Genomic DNA, 22,915 nt, shown 5'->3' with positions numbered 1-22,915 from the left:
GCATTAAAAAAAAATTAAACAAAACTCAGTCCAGAGTGAACCAACATCTAGACATCACAGGAAGAAGAGAATCTTAAAGAACGAACAGAAAAACACAGAGGGGAAAGTTAATGAAAGGAGAAGTTAAGAATGGAGCTTCATGGAAACTGGATGGAGATTTCAAGGAGGAAGTGACCAAATGCCACCGATGGGTCATGGAGAGTGCCGAGTGTCCACTGGGTTTGACGAGATGGCAGTCATTGGTGGCCTTGATCAGCATGATCTTGGTGTAAAGGACAAAAGCTTGTTTGGAATTGGGAAGCAAGAAAGTGGGAACTGTGATTTGGAGAACTTTTAATGAAGACTGTTGCTATAAAGAACAGCAGATGAGGTGAGAAAGACCAGAGAGGGTGAGAAACCAAATAAGGACGATGCTCTGGTGCAGGGAATAGAGTGTGCTGGCTGATGGGAATGATTCAGGAGAGAAGGAAAAGCCAACAGTGCAGGGAGGCCACCTGACATGGCCAAAGGAGACAGGATCCAGGCACAATGGAGCAGCTAGTGCGGAAGAGCTATGTGAGGTTGTGTGACGAATTCAGAATGGGACCAGTTAGCACCACATGCTGCTGCTTGAAAGCAGGTGTGAAATAGCCAGAAATTTTACTGTAGTGAAGGCTGGAGTTTTGCCAAGCAATGTCAAGAGGGGCAAAGGAACTGTGTGTTGGCAATGGAGCGGTTAGTTATATTTAAGGACCAAGAACTCCAACCTGGGGGGGGGGGGGGAGGAGTAATGGTAAGAGCAGAAGGAAGGCTCGTACATTGGCGGTCCCAATGCAGACCAAAGCATCATGGGAGAAGAAGGACTGCAGCAAATAAAGATAAGGAAGAAGTGGGAAGTCTAAGAGGAATATGTTTAGAATTTAAATTTTGGAGGTGTGAGAAATGATCAAAGCAGTGGGTGGGGAGTGGAGTAGAGAAAAATGTGTGCACCGTGAGGAAATGAAGGACCCGAGAAGACCGAATGCGGTGGTTTGACATGAGTGTTGTTATCCCAAGAATGCTGGAGCAGCGTTGAAGACAATGTTCTGCATGCAGTAGCTATAGCTGTTTGTATCAGGCTGATGATGTGAGCTTCCAGAACAAGGACAGATTAATTAGTACTTCTAGTAACCACCCTCCTTCCTCACACCCCAATTCTTGCCCCTGGGGTAATACAGTGAGATACAATTAGAGCTACATCAGATGTCCCCCTACACACACTGTGGTCCACAAATAAAAGCATAAATCTGGGTGGTTGTATAGGATGTCATAGCCCTCCTCCCCTTCTGCAAAAGGAAAATAAAACTTATCTCTTGTCTAAGAAAACCCAGAGATGGACAGTAGTTGGTGTGGTAAAAACAGATTTTATTCAGACCTATTAAAATAGGGGAAAAGAGACTTCACTATAGACCAGACTTAAAACTCTGATATGGCAAATGAAAATTATAGCCAAGGAGCAGGTGTGAGACAGTGGATAAAAAATTACTAAGAAGAGGGGCACCTAGGTGGTTCAGTCGGTTAAGTGTCCAACTTCAGCTTAGGTCATGATCTCACGGTTTGTGGGTTCAAGTCCCACAGCAGGCTCTGTGCTGACAGCTCAGAGCTTGGAGCCTGACTCAAATTCTATGCCTCCCTCTCTCTCTGCCCTTTCCCACTTCTCTGTCTCTCAAAAATAAATAAACATTTAAAAAAATTTTTTTTAATTTCTAAGGGGTGCCTGGGTGGCTCAGTCGGTTGAGCGGCCGACTTCAGCTCAGGTCATGATCTCCTGGTTCATGGGTTCAAGCCCTGCGTCGGGCTCTGTGCTGACAGCTCAGAGCCTGGAGGCTGCTTCAGATTCTGTGTCTCCCTCTCTCTCTGACCCTTCCCTGCTCTCACTCTGTCTCTCTCTCTCAAAAAAAAATAATAAACATTAAAAAAAACTTTAATAAAATAAAAATGAAAATGAAAATTACTAAGAGGAGATACCAGGGGTAAGGGGGACTCTGGCAAAATGGACTTAACAGGACTGTTGTTGAAAGCAGGCCAGGTGATCAGACCCCACATGGGCAGAGAGGGGAGGATGAGGAACTTGACCAGAAACCCAGGGTGGGGGCTGCTGGTAACTGACGTGGCAGCGTTCTTGCTAAAACCAGATCTTACAAGGAAATACACAGCCGGTCTAGGAGAAGGTTCAGGAGCCTGACTAAAATTTGGTCAAGCAAAGAATCTTTATCACTCTAGTGTAAATAAATTCTCCTTGGAAAGAATCCTGGCTTCTCACCCTTTGGAATGTAAATAAATTACTCTAAGAGGAAGAGATTAGTGTCTCCAGCTTCATAACCTAGGGAGGGCCCTGGGTCTCATCCCCACCTTGAACTGTAAACATACACTTCCAGGGAGGCGAATCTTTCCGGAAAGTTCTCCCTGTCTACTCACACTTCAACTTCCAAGGCTTATTTTTTTAGCCCAGGCCCCGAGTTTAATAAAATTTTCTCAGAACGTTCTCACTATGCAGAAACATAAATGTGTGTGTGTGTGTGTATATATATATATATATATATTTTTTTTTTTCTCTACAGTTCCCCAGATAAAAATAATGAAGGGAGTATCCAATTTTCAATGAACAAGAAGCAACCAGAAGATGAGCTGGGGAGTGTAACAGGACAATCTGGTGTGATGGCTGATTGTACATGTCACTGGACACCCGATATTTGGTTAAACCTTTTTCCAGGTGTGTGTGAGGGGGTTTCAGGATGAGATTATCATGTGGATCAGCAGGCTGAGTAAAGTGCAATGGCCTCTCCCACTAGGGTGGGCCATATCCAACCTGTTGAGGATTCAGATAGAATAAAAGGCAGAATAAGAAAGTCTTTTCTCTCTGCCTCACTGTTTTTAAAATGCAGCATTAGTGTTCTGCTTTCAGACTCAGATTCAGACAGGAGCTCACACAAATTGGCTGTCCTGGTTTTCACACCCTTGAACTTGGAATAGAACTACACCCCCCAGCTCCCTGTGTCTTCACTTGCCCATGACAGGTCTTGGACTCCTCCATAATCGTGTGAACCAGTTGCTTATAGTAAATATATATACAGTATATCCTATATACATTACAATATGACATAATAATATTTTCTATTATTAGAGGTCGGTTCTGTTTCTCTGGAAAACCCAGACTGATAGATATGGTAACAGCAGTTACCTGACAAGGCCAGAATTTTTGAGGAAAGCAGGAAGAAAATGGTGGGGAGAAGGCCATTCGTGGCAGAAAGGATGCCCAACCCCATCCTGGCCCTGTGCTCCAGGGGGAATTGGAGAAGAAACAGCCAACACTCAAGAGGACTACAGTGTCCTTAGGGGAGACTACAGTGTCCCCCCCTCCTTGGGGGAGTGTCCTTCCCATTCTGAGAAAGAAGGAAACTTTCTGAGAAGAGCTTGAAGGTCCAGGAGACTTTGCTGGTGACAGACCAGACTGCAGAGGACATGGTGGAACGTTCTGAGGGGTGGAAGACCAAGTCCGCTCAAGAGATACAGAGAACCTTACGGGACACAAGTCAGGATGGGAAAAAGGCACCAAAAACCTGTTCTGGTGGAGACTGAGCCAAAGAGAGATGTACGTACAGACTGATGAGATTATTTCTGATAATCTTTCAGGAGAAAGTAGGTAAACAGCTCTCATTTCATCCTCGGGAAGGAAGGCTGAGGGAGGGGAGGTCTTGCCAGGGCTGCTGTGTCCTGTGCACCCCTCCCCCTTAAATACTGCAGTGAGACTCGTGCCCGAGACGGAAAGCATCCCCTGCAGAAATTGCTGACTGTGCACTCGGCCAGGACTGAGGGCCTCCTACCAGGAGGCCTGTTTCCATGCAGACTCAGCTCAAGTCACCAGCAACCAGTTTCTACCACCAAGAAAATGAGGGATGAGACCCAGCACTTTGGTCACATAATGGAAGATGATTCACGGTCAAAGCTCTCCAAAGAGAATCTGGCTATTCTAAAAGTCTCCCTCAGAAGGGACGCCTGGGTGGCTCAGGCCGTTAAGCGTCCAACTTCGGCTCGGGTCATGATCTCATGGTCAGTGGGTTCGAGCCCCGCATCGGGCTCTGTGCTGATGGCTCAGAGCCTGGAGCTGCTTCAGATTCTGTGTCTCCCTCTCTCTCTGCCCCTCCCCTGCTCACGCTCTGGCTCTCTCTCTCAAAAATAAATAAACATTAGAAAGAAATCTCCCTCGGAATGTCCTCAGTAACCCATCACGCATGGAATACGGAAGACCCAGCCAAGAATACGTCCTTCCTAGTGTTTCCTTCCCCACTCTGGGTTCTACCCTGCTTCTCACGGACACCTGTTCCTCACGGGACCACTGTCTGCTGCTTCAGCTTCTCTTGGGCTATCCTCTGACCCCTGGTAGTGTTTCTTCCTCTTTTGGTGATTTCTCTATCCTTGGCCCCCTTCCTCCCTCGCACAGTAAATCCACCACCTCACTGTTGCCTTCCCCCCCTTCCCTGGACTTACGCACGTCACACACCACGTCTTTATTCATTCCTCCAACATTACTAAGAGCCTGCCTTCCAACAACAACTCTTTCACGTTGCCCAAAATGTGTGCTCTTCTCCAGAAAACGGGCTCGGTGTACCATTGGCCATAGCTCCATCTCTGAGTCGTCTCTGGGGCCCCAGGCTAGCCATGGATGCTCTCTTATCACTATCTCTTCCTAAACGTAAGCATCCTTGAACTCCATTTCTCCAAAAGAACTCATTACTGCAGGAAAACAGCAGCAAAATCTCGCAGCCACCCTTCCCTACACATGAGCACTAATAGTCACACTCACGACCTTGCCACTTGGTAATCAGGCTAATCACTTGCTTTCTTAAACGTTCATTTAACAGTTCACAGTTGACCTGACATTATTTAGTCTCTCCCCTCAGTGATGTCTTCTATATTTTAAGCCTTTAAGAAGGCACACATCACAGCTTTATATCACACAGTGTCATAGGCGGATAGATGTTAGCATTTTTATCTTGATGATGAAATAGAAAGTCAAGGGTATGTTGGTCCTGTCCTAAAACATGGCCAGCTGTAGCCAGTGCCCTCCACCCCTGCTGGCCGTTGGTCTTTGAAGGGTAGAGTTGTGCGTTTTCCAGAAAACAGACCTAAAATTTGCATTTTGCAGGTTGAAATCACACCTGCCTTTGTTTGCCCTGAAAAGACACCTGAGTCTAAAGCACATCACCCTGGTAAATTTTTGAATGTGTTTAGCCCTATGGGTCTTCAGGAGAACTACTTCATCTCGATTACAATGGAAGAAAGGTCTCGTCAATACCCCCAGGCTTCTTCCTTAATTTGTTTCCTTATAATCCTCATGATCTAAGCACAGCTGCAACTCACTCAGCAATTTGCCAAGAAAGCAGGACTTAAATTATTCAAGTCTTGGTGCCAGGAGCTTGAGTCCCCCCCCTCTACTCTTTCCTGAGCTTCACTTGTTTGATTATGGAGTCAGACAGGAAAAGGAAAGGGGAGAGGAAGCTGCTGAGGCCAATGCTGCCGGGGACCGGAGTCCCGTCCCTCAGACACACTGTCACGGGTGTGGTAAAGAGTGCCCTGTGCACTCAGATTCACCCCACGCTTTGCAGGACCCCATCTCAGGCAGCCCCCTAACCCTCCCCTGTTTGCACTCCAGCACCTTCTCTGGTAGTTGGAAGGGAGGGAGGGGGGTGTTAATGTCCCCACTCAGTGAGAATGGAGCAGGAATAAGCCTGCTGTCCTTGCAGGAGGACCCCCCCCCCATCCCCTGAGCCCTCAGTGTCACAGTCGCCAACTTTACTGGCTTTGTGCACATTGGGGATAACATCCATACCCGCTGTCTTCCTCCTTCCCAGCCTCAATCTCCCTACTCCCTAACTCCTGCTTCCTGGAATCACCTTCTTCAGAGTTGAACTAGAATTCTGTGCCTGCAGTCAGGATATTGGGCAAGGAGGTAACTGGATATGAGCCAATTTTAACATTAAGTGACAATTTGGGACCCTCTGAAAATGTCCCTACTCCCTCCAAAAGTCCTGACCTGTACGTTGGCTGCAGTATAGCCAATCTTTGAAGAAATGTAAAGTACACAGACCGGAGAAGCAGAGAAGCTGTATCTCTCTTTCAGATGATATAGCTCATGTGAGAACCCACGGCAGGTCCCCAGGGTACCATCGTGAGCATAGTCAGCCTTAGAACAGCACTTTGATGAAGCCAATGACTCGAAAATTCTGTGTGGGCGGCAATATCATTCTTTGCATCCTAAGGAACCTTGGAAAATCAATAAACGTTGATTGGCTGACTCTTTAGCTTCCATTGAAGACAGCAAAATAAAGGTTCTGAAGCAAATTTGGCCCTCCATCCACATGCTACTCCCATGGTCCTAGAGAAGCTATACCCCAGGGGGAACCAAGGGTTTGCCTTCGAAGTCAGATCATCCAACGATGGTCAAGCTCTCTGTGGCTATTCGTTTTTAATTTTTACATAACTCCCACTCACAGTATTTGCCGACTCACATGACAGAAAAGTATTTCATTGAAGTTTTCCTCTCTGTTTTCTAAACTAACACAAATCATGTTAAAGCAACAAGTATTCAAATAACATTCCTTGAGGCTCCCGGGCGGTTCAGTCAGTTAAGCACTCGGCTTCAGCTCAGGTCATGATCTCATGGTTTGGAGTTTGAGACCCACCTCGGGCTCTGTGCTGATAGCTCAGAGCCTGGAACCTGCTTCAGATTCTGTGTCTCCCTCTCTCTCTGCCCCTCCCCTGCCCACGCTCTCTCTGTCTCTCTCTCAAAGATAAACATTAAAAAAAAAGAAAAAGAAACAAACAACACTCCTTGTGTATTACAATACACAAAAATATACTTTGGGAAAATGTCTATATTAAAATATTCATAGGGCTTAGGGATGAATTTCTATAACTCCAGGGGTCTTTTGGTTTGGGGAATTTGGGGCTTTACTGGGTTTTGTTTTTGTTTTGGTCATTTGGTCATATGTATGGTTTCCTGGTATATGAAAAGGTTGATCTAAAAAAGAGAAAGAAATTTTGGAATTAGAGGACTGCTTTGTTATTGATAAGCTTAGAGATACAAAATTCAAGATTTTTAATTATGGGATATCAGTGCTGGAATCTGCCTATATTTGCATAAATTATTTACACGAGAGAGTGCATTTGAATATCTTAATATCTTTGAATATCTGCTTCGGATTCTGTGTCTTCCCCTCTCTCTGCCCCTCCCCTGCTCACATTCTGTCTCTCTCTCAAAAAGAAATAAAATGGATTTTGGTGATTTATTTTTCCGGGAAGCTGTTGATAAGACAGCAAATGCAGTGGTCAATGGAACTCCATAGGAGGACACGTGAGACAGTCACATCCCTGCCTCCACGCTTAGAATTACCAGGAATGCAAGGGCACCTGGGTGGCTCAGTCAGTTGGGCGTCTGACTTTGACTCAGGTCATGATCTCACAGCCTATGAGTTCGAGCCCCACGTCGGGCTCTGTGCTGACAGCTCGGAGCCTGGAGCCCGCTTCAGATTCTGTGTCTCCTCCTCTCTCTGCCCCTCCCCTGCTCATGCTCTGTCTCTCAGTAATAAATAAACGTTAAAAAAAATTTTTTTTTTAAAGAATTACCAGGAATGCAGCAGCTGTAACTCTCCAGCGACTCATGTGTCTCATGACAGCAACTCAGATACTCCAAACGGTGGTGCTGTTGCCGACGCCATTTTCCAAAATGGCAAATCATCCTCCGTGAAGCTTCCCATAGAATCCACTGCCATCTGCCCTCAATTTCCATGGCAATTGCGTTCATGGAAAACCCGGTACCTTAGATGCACGACAAACATATTTTATGTTTTCATTTATTGTGGGATATTTAGTGGAAAGTAAGCTCATATACACAGATCTATCACCATCTAGCATTTGAAAGGTTTTGCAGGCTTCTCCCAAGGAAACCCGCCCTCAGCTGCCTGCCACCTGTCAATCATCAAGAATTTCAAGCACCCACCCACACTCCCACCTTCACCAATGGGATGAGGCTCACGTGAGTCAAGTGACATGCCCAAGGTCACACAGGCAGCAAGCTCTGTTGCCTCTTTCCAGCTCTTTCCCCTGTATCATGTTTCTGGGGGCCTCCAGACCTCCAAAAAGGCAAATCCAACTCTAAATGATTCCCTGGCCAAAAAAAAAAAAAAAAAAAAAAATCATGGCGATTACCTTACTGGTAGGTCTTTCTGCAGCAGGTGGGTGCCATGCCCCCTTGATTTGTGACACCAGGTGAGCCAATGAGTGGAAATTGGCCACTAAGGTGCATGAGTCCACGGACCTTGACAGCCTAGAGATTCTGAAAGCAATGTAAACAAAGTCAATTTTCATGTCCCCTCTCTGCTTTTGGAATACATCATTCATTCGCAAGTATTTATTGACCACATGGAATGTGCTGGTTGACGGAAGTGGTGCCCAGGCCACGAGGGGAACAGGGCAGACACGGAGCTGCCCACCTCTGCAGAATTTAATGGGAAAGTAGGCGTTCGGTAACTCGTTAATCATACAAACAATTACGTCATTAGGTAGCACAACAAAGTCTAAAGTGATGTGCAAACATAGTCGAGGCATGAACCCAATAGGCGGTAGGTTTGTCAGAAAGCAAAATGCCCCACGTGACATAGAGTAAAGGATTCATTATAGGGACTTGACTTCACACAAGCATAAGAGATGCTGGGGAAGTAAATGCCCAGAGGGGAAGGTGAGGATCATGAGAGCCACCAGGCAGGGACTGTGAAGAGAAGCCAACGAGAAGTCCATAGCCAACTCCTGCCTCTGCGTCCAGGATAGGCCTGTAGTCATCACCATCAGCAAGAAGAGTTGGGACAGCAGAGACACAAACTTGGACCTGGGAAGAAAAACTAGGACCCTGTCTTTCTCCCAGCTCTCCTAACCCCCATGACACAGGAGCCGTGGGGAAACCAGCTCCCTACCCCTCAGACTGCACACGCCCCATGCTCAGGACCCAGAGGGGCAGAAGGAGGTCATGGGGATGGGGGTGCCCGAGGGGCTGCAGTTCCAGAGAGTCAGCAAAGCAGCCTCAGCACGTGTGAGCTTCAAGGGCATCTGGGGCATCATCCTTCTGAATGTGTGGCCACTGGGCCTTCACACCCACCTCCCAGATGTTGGGCACATTTCTCTGTGGCCAGACCTCACCCAGAACCATAGTGGGAAGAGTAGCTAGTTGACACAGTGGCTCCACCAAGGAAAATCCAAAGGATCAACTACAGTTGGACAAAGTGAAGAGGGAGGAAGTGAATGTTCCAAGCACGTGCAAAGGCCCTGGTGTGGGCAGCACCACAGACCCCTGTGGAATTTCCTGCACTCAGGCATGATTTGGAGAGAGTGGTGCATGGCCAGGGAGAGCTGGGGGTAGAGCCAGTCAGGCCTCATAGGCCATGGTGGGGTTTTAGATTTTATCCCAGGAGTGGTGGAGATCCAGGAGAAGTTGTGACCCAGAACAGAGAGTAGACAGAGAACCAGCTTGGGAATCAGAAAGACCTAGGGTCAGAACACAGGCCTGTCGCTGTGAACCATGTTATGTGACCTCACTTTGCTTGTCGGTACAATGGAGACAAAAGAACATGGCCGGATTAAGTAAGGGTTGAGCGAACCAACCCATGAAAGTGCCTGTGTGCGCGAGACCACGCTTTCTGCAAAGGGCGACATTATAGTTACTTCAGGCTACACGGGCCACATGGCTCCATCCCCCTCAACTCTGCTTCTGTTGCCTACAAGTAGCCATAGACCATACGTAAACTTTGGCTGCATTCCAATAAAACTGTCCTTGTAGACACTGAAATTTATATTCCCTATAATTTGCACATTCAGTGAAATATTCTTCTTTTGATTTTTTTCAACCACTTAAAAATGGAAAAACCATTCTTAGTTTGTGGGCCACATAAATAAAAGCAGCAGACTGAACTTGACTCATGGGCTACAGTCTGCTGACTCCTGTGGCTGGCACAAAACAAATGTTTCTCCCCCTTCCTTGCTCCTTACACACACACACACACACACACACATGCCACACACAAATACAGCACACACACATGCACAGACAAGCACACACGTACAAACACAGCACATACACATGCACACACATGCACACGCACACACACACACACACACACACACATGCACACCACACAACTGGGAAGAGGCAGAAGGTACGGGCACATTCTTGTGTCACCTCCTACTGCCAAGGTCCAAGCCTTCTGGCTAACTACATTTCACTTGATCTCATCCCATTTGCACTTTCTAAGGAAAAAATCTAGATCGACTATAATGTTTAAAATTAGTTTCTGATTTAGACAGTAATTTGCTATTATTTGAACTACCTCAGAGGTTATTAGCCATGAAATTGAAGCACGAGATTAGCAACTGTTCTCAAATTCAGTTGCCCTATAAAATATCATGCATTCTTAAGGTTTCTGAGCAGAAATATATCAATACATTGTGCACTGTGTTTCCCCCATACTTTACTGGGATCATTCATTTTCTGCTTTGTCAACCCACTGTGATTACATGCTGGTCATGAACCTCTCTGTCTGAAGCCACTAGGCTGAGTGGTAATCCTCACGAACCTTCCTGTGGGAGTGTGCGCGCTCCAAATCCCACTGTATGCTTAGGAAGAACACGTCTCATGCAACAAAGGAGGGGAGACAAATGTGGGGTTGCTTTCTGTTCAGGACCCCGCCCACTGCCTCCAAGACTGCATTTCATCCAGGTCCAGGGAGAGGAGGAAGGCCTGCTTGGGAAATGTTGGAAAGTGAGACTCACCCGAAGCCACAGCCCGAGGCGTGATTTACAGGCTGAACTAGGTAAGAATTAAATATTTACCATCTCCCCCGGTGCAGCGGGGACAGGGCTGCCTGCACGCACTCAGATGGGAACAGCTTCGGTCCGACAGCTGGGCCGTGTCAGGTGAGGATGGGGCGTGTGTGTGTGTGTGTGTGTGTGTGTGTGTGTGTCTGTGTCTGTGTGTGTGTGTGTGTGTGTGTGTGTGTGTGTGTGAGAGAGAGAGAGAGAGAGAGAGAGAGTGCGCATCTCTACAGAGATAAGTGCCACAAGGGACTTCAGGGACCACCATCCCATCTCTTTGTTCTGCTGAGGTGTCACCGAAGCCGTGACCTACTCAAGTTCAGTGCAGCAAAATTGCTTTTCCCCAAATGGTGTCCTCTTTCGGTATAAAGGGATGCATCCTTAAGAATGGAAAAAGTGGAATGCTACAAGGCCAAACGTCTTTCCCTGTGACTTTGCAAACATTCTCCATTCCTTGATTTCTGTTTCCTAAATGTTGCCAGATCCTCCTGGCCGGGTATCTTCTGCCTGCCTGCCCTCCATATCCATTTTCTGCCTTTCTGCATCCTGGACGGATGACATGGGTGGGCCCCACGGACCCCTGGCTCTGGTCGGGCTTGGTCAAGGGGAGGCATGAGCAAGAGAGTGAGGGAGTCTTGTCACCTCACTCCCCACTTCCAGGCTTCCAGGGCTTGGCAGCGACTGTTGGGCGCTCTCTCCATTCAAGTCTAACCCTTTGGACGATAACAGGTGCTCGGGCCCTTGGGTCCTGGCCCAGGCCTGCTAGACCCCCTGTCCGTCCCATTCTCCCCCGCTCCCCCTGCCCTTCCTTACTGTCTCGCCTCTCGTCTACCTCCCTCATCTCTGCTCCGAGTTCCCAGGTGCTCCCCAGGGAGGACTATGCACCCTCTTTACGCAGGATGGAGTACTCTTCCCCAACAGTATCATAAGCACTGACGTGGCAGGGATAGGTTGTTGACACAGAATCTCCTATATGATTGGCAGCATCCAACCACCCTTTTGGTGATCAAACTCCCAGGATCTGGCAAGGCAACTTGAACATCTCTCACAGTTTCCAAGGTCAGGGTCACACAGAGCAAAGGAAGTGCTTCTATTCAAGTCTCTAATTACCTTTGATGTGTTGACATTACCACTTATACCCTACTCTTAAGTAAACTGTGTAAGGTCCTCGAGTTCAGGGGGCTGGCTTGGAATCTGACAGAGGAACCATGGTCAAAGACCCCTGGAAGGATGGACAGGTGTGGTTTCCCCAGCCAGGATTTTATGGCACACGCCTTTGAGAGGTATTTGTTTAAGTAAACCTGCAGCCTCATGGCCATTCATTAGCAGTAGCCATGTCTGTCTTTCTGAAGAACACCCTTGGCCGTGACATTTAGCCATGATTGACCCCTCTCACCGCATCCCCCTGGGCATGCTTCAGCTCTCTGCGTTGCAGAAGTAAGAGATGAATTTACCACATCAGCAAAATACCATTTTCAGTTGAGAGCCGCCTTGGGGTTTACAGGTTCCTAAATAGAAACTAGCAAGCACACAGACATAACACTGACAGAAAACACCAATTGAGTGTTTGTGTAAAAGAGCCCATCCTGGACAAATCAAGGTCATTTCCAAATAGCTAGCTCTAGGTCAGGACTATCCTATAGAATTTTCTGCAGCAGTGAAAAACTTCCACCTGCACTGTCCCATACAGTAGCCACTAGCCACGTGTGGCTATTGAACACTTGACATGTGGCTGGTGGGACTTAGAGAATGGATCTTCTATTTTATTTAATTCCAAATAACCTAAATGTGCATAGCCACTTGTGCTATGGTATTGGGCAGGACAGCTATAGACAGTTCTGTTCAAATAACTTATTCACCTCCTGTGCAATAAAAACTGGCTGGGGGTCCCTTTGAGGAAACTTACTTCTGGAATAAGCTACAGTAAGGAAATAGCTCATTAGTGACACAGAAACTTCCCGAGGGACTGATAAATATTTTGAGGCAACAGGCACCAACGAAGTTGAAGCAGTTTCCATGAAAATCACTTGGCATTGCTCTCCAGAGTTCAGAACTTAAAGTTCAATTATATTTCCCATGCAACTCCCACTGATTCCTAAAACAACCACCAAAATGGAATTCTTATAGCAGGCAGATGGCAAATATTCATTACACTTCAATATATTGTCTTTCTCAATATTGCCCTGTTTGATCTCAATATTTACTCAATGCCTACAAGAACGCTAGCGCCTGTAAAGGTTACAAAAGGCATAAATGACATGACATTTGCCTTGTCTCAGGATCTGGGTTCTGTGAAGGTTTCGGGAGAGCAAACCATGAAGTAAAGAATACAGAGTTCACTCACTGAACAGCTCTGTCCAAAAGGTCTTCTGAAACTCTTGTCTTTCCCCTTGACTTGTACCCACTCAAGGATGATGATGGACGACAGAAACACACTGGCAGAGAGTTAAGAAGTTATAATGAATAAGAGTCTCATTTTGAAGCAGGTGAATTAGCAACTTTTTTCATAAAAAGTTATCTTAGGAAAGTGATCTAGTGATCGTCATGGGTTTTTGAAATTTTGCATTTTAGCTCTACTTCGAAGAGAAAGAGGTGGCCAATTCCCTCACTTTAGGGACACAGTGCTAGAAGAGATGGCATTTTCTTCAGGATCCTCTAGGCAGTGGTGATACTCAAAATATTGGACAACCAGTAAGGCATGAACACCAGCCAATCAGAGCAGATACTGTATGAGTGCCAGTGAATTAGACATCTGCACCAGCAGATAGCTCTGGAATTAGTTGTTGATTCACATGAAAGCCTTCAGGGTAGAGGCTGAGTGTGATTTCAGATACAAAAATATTTTATAAGTCATGGTGGTATATAGGTTTGTCCACCATTGATTGGATTAGCAGGCAGCAGTGTTAAGTGATAAACGTCATCACGATAAATGTACATTGTTTACTTAGTAACTCCAAGGAATCACTAAAATCTTAACCCATTTTAAAAGTCAAATTCCACTTTAGCAAGTCCATGGTTGGGCATGTCGTTAATTACTGAGCAGTTGCTAATTACTAACCATCACAGAAATTTGTACCAACTGGTGCAGGACTCAGCCACCTGTCCTGTCTCCGGGGTAAATATGAAGAGATGGGTAGGCAGTGAAATGTACTGACAATATCTACACGAAAAAGCAATATTTGGAAAAGACAAATTTTTTTCTTAATAACAACATTCATATTAACTGCTTTTTTTCAAGTAGGCTTCATGCCCAGTGCAGAGCCCAACATGGGGCTTGAACTCACGACCCTGAGATCCAGACCTGAGTTGAGATCAAGAGTCGGACACTTAACCGACTGAGCCACCTGGGAGCCCCTCGTATTAACTTTTATGGGGCAAATGTACAGTAGTCAAAGACTAACATGAAAATGTGATTTTTTAAATTTTTTAATGTTTATTTATTTTTGAGAGAGACGGAGACAATGCGAGTGGGTTAGGGGCAGAGAGAGAGAGGGAGACACAGAATCCAAAGCAGGCTCCAGGCTCTGAGCTGTCAGCACAGAGCCCAACGTGGGGCTCGAATTCACGGACTGTGAGATCATGACCTGAGCCGAAGTCGAATGCTCAACCGACTGAGCCACCCAGGCGCCCTTTGATTTTTTTTTTTTTTTCAGACATCTCATGTTGCTTTTTAGAAATGTTTGATTCCTAAACATCATGATTCCTTAAACTACCACCTGAATAGTAAGAAATTAAGAGAGGCAATACATATTTTTTGGTGTTTTCTCTTTTATTTATTAAAGAACACGTTACCCATTTCCAGTGTTTTCATGGCATTTGTGGTATATAAGTTACATCCCCCACAAAGCAAAATCCACATCTAACTCATTGGAGAGGGAGCCTGATAAGGAGCAGACAAAAGTGAATGTCTTCATGGAAATATCCACAATGTGTACGTCGGCTTTGAACTTAATCTTTTCTTAACCTATGAGTTCTGATTTCCCAGGCAATCTTAGATTTCTGATTGATCCTAATATGTATGCTCTTTTTTTCACAAACAATATACAATAATGTCCCACATATTAAACATACATAAATATTGTATTCATATGATTACAATAACAAAAATATTTTAAAAGTCATGGTATGATATAGGCTTATCTGCCATTTATTAGAGAGCAAGAAGGAGTGTCCAGTGACGAGTAAATCACCACGATGGACTCGTAGCTTTTACTCAGCAACTTGGTGGAATTCACTAAAATCGTGAAATGTTTTGAAAACCAAATTCTATGCTGAAAGGTGGGGAAACGGACCCCTTCTTTCACGATAAAGTGTCCATTCCGATTACTCCAGCATCACTGCTTCCCGGTAACACTGGCGAAGCGGGAGCCCAGCCTTGGGACAGAGAGGAAGGACAACGCGGGCGTGATGCATGTTATCAGCCATGTGCAGAATGGAACCCGAGGGACGTCTTCGCTAGACCAAAGTTACATTCCTCACGGTCCTAGGACTGGCCACGGGAAAGGAAACCTGCGGGCGACCTGCTGGACCCCGCCACCGGCGGTCAGGTCCCTGGTGACAAGAGAAGAGGGTGGATTTAATCAGTGGAGATGGACGGAAAAGGCACACTTGAGAAGAAACCTCCACTCATCAGATAAGAAGAAACGAGGACCCAGAGAGGAAGCAAAAATGTTAACGCACATCCTTCCTTTATGTCAGTATTTCCACGCACGCCCGAAGTTTCCGAGCTCAGGGCCACATGAGCAACGCAGGTCAAAGAATCTGATATTCGTTTGTATAGAGGCAAAGTACCACAAAGATGTGCTGTTCTGGTTTGTTTTCTTTTCTTTCTTTTTTTTCAATCTTCCTATAGAAATTCTAACTTCCATATGAAAATATAAAATATTGCTAACCTTCGGGGGGGTACCCAGGTGGCTCAGTCTGTTGAGCATCCAACTCTTGATTTCAGCTCAGGTCATGATCCCAGGGTTGCAGGATCGAGCCCCACATCAGGCTCCACACAGAGCGTGGAGCCTGCTTGGGATTCTCTCTCTCTGCCCCTCCTCCTTTCATGCTCTCTCTCAAAATAAAGACATTTAGATAGATAGATAGATAGATAGATAGATAGATAGATAGATGATAGATAGATAGATTTCTAACCTTCTTTAATAACACACATTCCTTCTACAGGACAGGGGCACAGATCATTCATCTGTCTCCTCGGGCAGCCAGGCTGCTGCCTCCTGCCAGAAATGCCATCTTTGCTGTTCTGTTCTCATTCGGAAGTGTGATCCCCGGCAAACCACACACTCTTCCAGAGGGACCAGTGCCTGCCTGACTATACTGCCCTACTAAAAAACACACAATATGTTTTCCTGCCAGTCCTGAGAGTGCCATCTCAGGTTCCAGGGTACCGCAGCCGCACTGCACATCCTAAATAATGCAACCGGGCACCATGCATTATTGACATTGCAATGGAATGTCAGTAAGTCTGCAGGATAGAATCACTCAGGCTCGTGGTCTGAACTTGGTGACTCCTGGTCAGGCAGGGAAAACAGGAGGCTGACGGAGCCACCTCAGCAACGTGCTCTAGGAAGTGGGTTTCTGCAGTAAATATGCCCGACATTTTTGCAGTTGTTATTTGCCTTTTGTTTTCACGACTGGGCTGCACTAACGCCTGGCTGTTTTCTAAATTTATCAAGAGTTTGTTTCTGTTGATCTCAGGAGGGTGGTGATTCGCGGGGAAGAGTCGATCCACATTTCAAGTTGTTCAAGCGTTCACCCTTCAAAACTGACATACTCCGGAGAGAAAGGGACAGAGTTGCCCAAAATAAACAGAAAAATTGACTGACAGTGAGTTGAGGCCCGGAAAGAGGAGAGGAAAAGGAGGCTTCTTGGTTTTAACTATTGATCAAGATGCAAAATATTTGCAAACCCCATGACATCATATTAAAAAAAAATGGTGTTTGCCCTTCCCACTGGCTATAATTGTCAGTAAGAATTTCTCATTTTATTTTTATTTATTTTTAATTTTTTAAATATTTATTTATTTTTCTGTGAGAGAGAGACACATCATGAGCCGGGGAGGGGCAGAGAGAGAGAAGGAGACACAGAATCCCAACAAAGCAGGCTCTGGGCTCCAAGCTGTCAGCACAGAGCCCGACATGCGGTTCGAACCCACAAGCTGCGAGATCATGACATGAGCCGATGTTGGAGGCCCAATGGACTGAGCCACCCAGCCGCCCCTCTAGTTTTATTTATTAGTTTTGTCCTAACGTGTTTCACGGGCAGTTATACCTAAGTTTATTGTACTTCACCAACGTCAACTCCTTTCTAGAATATAAAGTCAGTATTATGTATCCTAACCGTAAATCCAGCCTGGATAGGAATCATCAGGGGAAAGAAGTGTCACATTTTGGTGTCTGTAACTTCTGAAAATCACTCTCTTGTTTTCCTTTCTGACCTTTCCTACAATTTAATACATGCTCTTGGGGTCTCTGCAGCCTAAAATCCTGTTTTTTCTTTCATCCAGAGTGAATGCAGTATGCCTTTGGACCCACTTAAAACATAAGAGGTTTAAAAAAGCTTTCCCCTGGGGTGCCTGGGTGGCTCAGTCGGTTAAGCGTCCCACTCAGGTCATGATCTCATGGTTTGTGAGATCAAGCCCCACATCGGGGTCTGTGCCGACAGCAAGCAGCCTGCCTGGGATTCTTTCTCTCCATCTCTCTCTGCCCCTCCCCTGCTCACATGCTCACTTGCTCATGTTCTCTCTCTCAAAATGAATAAACATTAAGAAATAAGTTTACCCCAACTACAGTGCAGCCTAGACTGCAAAGTGTCTCGGTATCCAGACCCTTCCATCTAACGCTCCTCGCAGCACTGCCTAGCCACCTACTTGGTGGCACACTCGTGGAGTAGAAGTCATTCCCAGTGCACAGGTGTAAGAAAAACCCCAGCACTCAGCAGTGACTTGCCCTTAGAAACAGGCTGTACAGGGGCGCCTGGGTGGCGCAGTCGGTTAAGCGTCCGACTTCAGCCAGGTCACGATCTCGCGGTCCGGGAGTTCGAGCCCCGCGTCAGGCTCTGGGCTGATGGCTCGGAGCCTGGAGCCTGTTTCCGATTCTGTGTCTCCCTCTCTCTCTGCCCCTCCCCCGTTCATGCTCTGTCTCTCTCTGTCCAAAAATAAATAAATGTTGAAAAAAAAAAAAAATTAAAAAAAAAAAAAAAAAAAAAAAAAAAAGAAACAGGCTGTACATGTCTTCCGTTTTCATGTGGGGCCACTAAAATACTGTCGTCAAAGCAGATCGCCTGGAGAACATGGTAAAAACACCCATTCTTTGGCCCCATCTCCCAGAGGTTCTGATCCAGAAAGGCTGGAAGAAGCTCAGGACTTTGCATTTTAACAAATACCCGAAGAGCTTCCGGTATACCACTCCACTGAGAGCCACTGCTGAGCCAGCAAGGTACCAAGACACAGGAACTTACAGGTGCTGGCTGTGCCTCCAGGCTCAGCAAGCATTCCTTGGGATCCTGGATCCTGGAAACACATCCTCCCTTTCTGCCAGTTGCTGGTAGGAACAAGTACTGCCCCCATCTCTCAGCCTCTGGTGAAGAGTCCTGTGTTCAGGGCAGACCTTAGCAGGGCAGTGGGCTGACAGGTGGGGATGAGCCAGAGAGGGAGACCCAGAAGAGCCAGCAGGTACCTTTTCCTGTGATTACACCCCAGGGTCACCAATGGACCTGACTCATGCCAGCCTGTCCCTGAGCAGAGCCCCCACCCCTCCGAAGCTTTCTCGGGGCTGTCAGCACCGAAAGCATCTGGACACGATGAGAGATCCTAAAAAAGAGGTTCCCCATGACGTCTCAGGTTGATCTTCCCCAAGGCAGTGTGGGCCTCCTGTGTTTTGGACCTCAATCAGAAGGTATCGATGGGGCAAGAGTTATGGGGGCTGGTGCAGCCACAAATGCCCCTCGTAAGTATTAAAATTCCAATTTCCTGCTCTAGTAACTGTTGGGCATAGAATGTAATTAAAATCATGCCTGTGCTGCACAACAAAGACGTGGCACGTGGAGGTTCACCACAACCTGGAGATCAGACACAGACGTGGACTCTGGGTGGAGCCAGAAGTTGCAGTCTTGAAGGCGAGGAGAAGAGTGGCCCAAAGACGCTGCCTGCTCCTTGGGACACTTCTCTGGTCCCTGAGCCAGTGTGGGCACACGCAGGGCTCGGGGGCTGGACCCTCCTCTACTTATAGAAGATCCACATGACTCCAATAAGAGCACAGGTGCTCTCCACCCTCGGGAAAGGTCCGGTGTAACTGCTACCCGGTGTACGTAACCTGGGTGTCGTGAATGCCCTGGGACGCTAGCAAATAATCATCACAAAGTAGGCAAGTTGGTCACTGGAAATATTCCACTGTCTCTCCCAGCAGCCCCTCATTTCCAGCTCGTTATAAGGTAGCCAATTGCCTTTAGACTTCACCACCTAGACAACCGCCCTGTCTTGTCCAAAACTCAGACGCTCTGAGGCTGCATCCCAAGTCCACTGAGCCAGGAGGTCCACAGGTAAGACGAAGAGTCTGGGCATCCCAAAGGCCACATCAATGATTCCTGAGTGCAGCCCCTGGCCCTTCAGGCTCCCTCCTCCTCAGATTGTGTTTGAACAGGATAATCTTGAAGGAAACCAAAGTGCCCAAGAGCAAAGTGGCAATCTGACATGGACTTATTTACTTTTCTTCAATGAACCCCAAACACAGTATTTTTATGGTGCGTCCTCCTTTATACCTGTCTAACAAATGTCTTGGGGTGATCAGGTTGTGATTATCTGCAAAGGGAGCGCATCTACACGCACACACACTCCTTGTATCACCTTGCTCGTGACAGCATACGGCTAAGCACTGAAGACATTCTCCACATCAGTGCATAGCTTTTAATGAGCACCCAGTAACGCTGTGCTAGACTGTGCGTAGGCCTGGGCCACCAGTTAAGATCTGAAAATGCTGAGTTAACATAACACCAGCAGGTTGAGCAGACGAGAGAGCCAGCACGAAAAGAGAACGAGGGCACGTACTCAACGGTTGCTGAGCTGCTGGCAAAACCAAGATCACCCCACTGTGAGACCTATTAATACAAAACAGGAGCCTCGGCTGGTGTTGTGCACACCATGCCTCCATGGATAGGATATGCATCTGCCCCAACGAGCTCCATGCAGAGAACACCGGGAAGAGATTTTGGGCAGGCTGACTCCCAGCTGGACATGTCTCAGCTGAAGCTACGGGCTTTTGAGGAGCCGAGGCTGGTGCAGATTTTCTGCACAATCACGTAGTCTGTAGCCCACAATCCTAAACTCCAACAAGCCAGCTTTACGGGCAGGAGTCCCACCGGGGCCCATGAGCATGGAAACACCCAACAGTGGCGCAGGTGGCTCTGTCACAGGCTGGAGTCACACTGAGGTCTCTGGAGAAGAGGCCGGGATGAAAGACAAATGAAAGAGCTCTGAGTAGCTCTCAGAAGCCTCTCCTGGGCCTTTAGGGGTCACTACAGAACGGAGAGAGCCTATGAGAAAAGAAAGTGCAGATTGCACTGTCATCTTTCAGTGAGGCCTAATGAGCTCTGACGAAGGTCTTCCTCGGGCTGCACAGCATGAACACGGATGCACGGACCTGGCAGGGCTACAGGCCTGGCCTGGGGAAGTTCTAAAAGGAACCTCTGTGCTGCAAGTCACCTTGACCTGTTTCTAGAAAGCAGCGGCGTGGCCTCTTGGCAGCTCTCGAGTGGCCAGTTGACCACGTGCAGAATATGTCCTCTTTGGGCCGAGGGCCCCTAGGCTCGGCCACTTGCTCTACCATCTGCCTTCTTCCCTCCCTTCCCAAAGTGCTCATGGAAAGTATACCCCACGGTACATCTTGCGTCCGGGTTCTCCAAATGGACAACCTGCAGACAGTGCCTGGGCCCGCACCTGCAGAGGCACCCTCTGGTTACTGATCAAAGGTGGACTCTTCAAAACAGGGTTTGCCTTGAAGTTCCCCAACTCTAAACAGAAGAATCCAGCTATTTAAATAGCCTCTCGCCAGCTTCTAATCCAGGCAAGAACAGCTCATCTTCCTTGTGTTCTGTTGGTTTCTTAAGGACCCTGATGCTCTGGGCCGAGATGAGCCTTCCCCTAGAAAACTGACAGACACTTCAAGAAACACAGGTGTGTGTGACAGTCCCCCAGGGCCCAGCACCTCAAGGCCACTGTTCTTTTTCCACCAATAGATTATTTAGCTGATAACACGTTTAAGTAGCAGAAACTTCTCAAGTTTCTCTCCCCGCGTATTTTCAAAACACTTCAAACTCAAGAAGGATCCACTCTAAGCTCTGAAACGTCATTCTCCATTCCTGTATCCAAATGCATCTAGAGTTCTCCCATGTCCTCATTTCTACTTCAGGGGGGGATCATCTACGTGACTTCTTCTGACTCCCCTCCCCACTTATCCCAATGCCCCCCACCCAACGCCAGACGTAAGCACTTTGGCTTGTCCAGTGGAAAGACACCTGACAGTAAAAGGTAACCACAGAAATAAGGGCTGGAGTAAACGTGTTCTTGGACGACCGTGCTTGGTTCTGAGCAAAGAGAACCCCTCCATCAGCCCATGGCCCCCACTCAGGTCCAGTCTTAGAGGGTTGATAGGCTCCTTCACAGCCTGGTGATTACTCTCTTGGGTCAGCCCCCCCCCTTAGTCAAGAGATGGCCCCTGGAAAGGGAATCTGTTGTGTCTCCACAAGCCACCTCACCCAGGGCCAGATTAAATGCATCAGAAGATCTATGTGCCAAAGAGAGCAGATTAGATGGGAAGAAATTTACCTCTCCATTTTCCCGACACTCACCCTAGGGAAATAGCCTGAACTTGTACCAGGAACTCAACTATTTATCACGTAGGCCCATGTTCTTTCGTGCCACAGACACACCCCCCCCCCATATGTCTTCCCACCTGGCTACCACTCTTTTGAGACCATTTAGGTCTCTTAATACATGCATGAGCATCAATCAAACCTCACCTCCCCCCACCCACCCCCAAAGGCCCAGGAGGCACACATCACTGACAAGATGTATGGACTGAGCTGAATCCCAGCTGCTGAGAGGAATATCATGGCCTGGAGCTGCCCGGAAGCCCAAGTCAATATCTACGCATACAAAGAACAATGGGTCTAGGAAGGCACTCCCAGCAGCAGCACCTCAGGCTGATAGAGACTCCCGGTCAGAATGCGGCCAAGACCTCGGACCCTGAGTGCTTTGGGACCCTGAGTGCTTTCGGGATCCCAATCTGCCAGTGGGCCTTTTCCAAAAGCCAAAGGGGAGAACATTCATCCATATCGGGGACACCACTGCAGAGTCACATCGAAGTGTTTCTCATTTCAAGGTGCCTTTGTGCAGGTCAATAAATGGTCAGAAAATACATATTTTGCCTAATATGACTATGCCTATGCAAAGAATTGTATTTTCTGTGCAGGCACTCTAACTCATCTGTGACAACCACCACCGACTCTGTGTCAGAAAAGTAACATACTGTGTCGTCACGGTTCCTGGGTGACTATGTTCTTTATGTGCGCTTTGGAAGGATGGAGACCATCAGAGTTTGCCTAACAACCAACAATACCTACCACCTCTGCTCCCCCACTGGAGCTCCAGACCTGTACATACACCTGCACCCTCATGTAAGAGATACCCCAAGATCTATAAGCCCCCACCTACACTTCTGATCTTCCCCCCAAACCCACTACGAAGGCCAAGAGATACTACATGTCCTGGCCCATTCCCTCCGTGTTGACAGGTTGACCAGTGAGCAAAGGCCATGTTCTTCCATCATGAGCATAAAACAGGCATGATTTTATAATCACCTACCACCAGGCAAGGGTTGTTAACGGGGGGAAAAAAAAAAAAGAGTCTCAAAATGGGTAAAATGGTCTGAATCACCTGATAAGGTTGCCTACTGCTGTGTTGTTCCTGAACACTGGATTCAGAGGACACTGGAGCAAAAGAAGCAAGTTCTGAAACAGAAGAAGGATTTTAGAGTGA

At 47.1% G+C, this 22,915-nt stretch overlaps 1 protein-coding gene across 8 annotated transcripts in view; it reads right to left on the bottom strand.

The window, feature by feature from the left end:
- IGSF5 (immunoglobulin superfamily member 5) overlaps window positions 1–22,915 on the bottom strand; it is a 94,435-nt gene that overhangs the window by 28,593 nt on the left and 42,927 nt on the right. For 4 of the 8 annotated variants that reach the window (XM_086676004.1, XM_086676002.1, XM_086676003.1 and 1 more), the window contains 2 exons: window positions 22,814–22,887; window positions 14,627–15,429 (listed from right to left, as the gene is read on the bottom strand). In XM_086676004.1, coding sequence (XP_086532130.1) covers window positions 15,334–15,429; window positions 22,814–22,887 — 170 coding nt within the window. In that variant the 3' untranslated portion in view covers window positions 14,627–15,333. Of the gene's footprint in view, window positions 1–7,644; window positions 7,837–8,226; window positions 8,354–13,222; window positions 13,314–14,626; window positions 15,430–22,813; window positions 22,888–22,915 lie in introns of those variants that run through there. The other 4 variants (XR_015240461.1, XR_015240460.1, XR_015240462.1 and 1 more) reach the window with 2 other exon arrangements.

The sequence above is a fragment of the Puma concolor genome, chromosome C2, assembly GCF_028749965.1.
Source record: "Puma concolor isolate L17-30 chromosome C2, mPumCon1.1.hap2, whole genome shotgun sequence".
Classification (NCBI taxonomy): Eukaryota; Metazoa; Chordata; class Mammalia; order Carnivora; family Felidae; genus Puma; species Puma concolor.
This window is presented reverse-complemented; position numbering and strand designations above follow the sequence as displayed.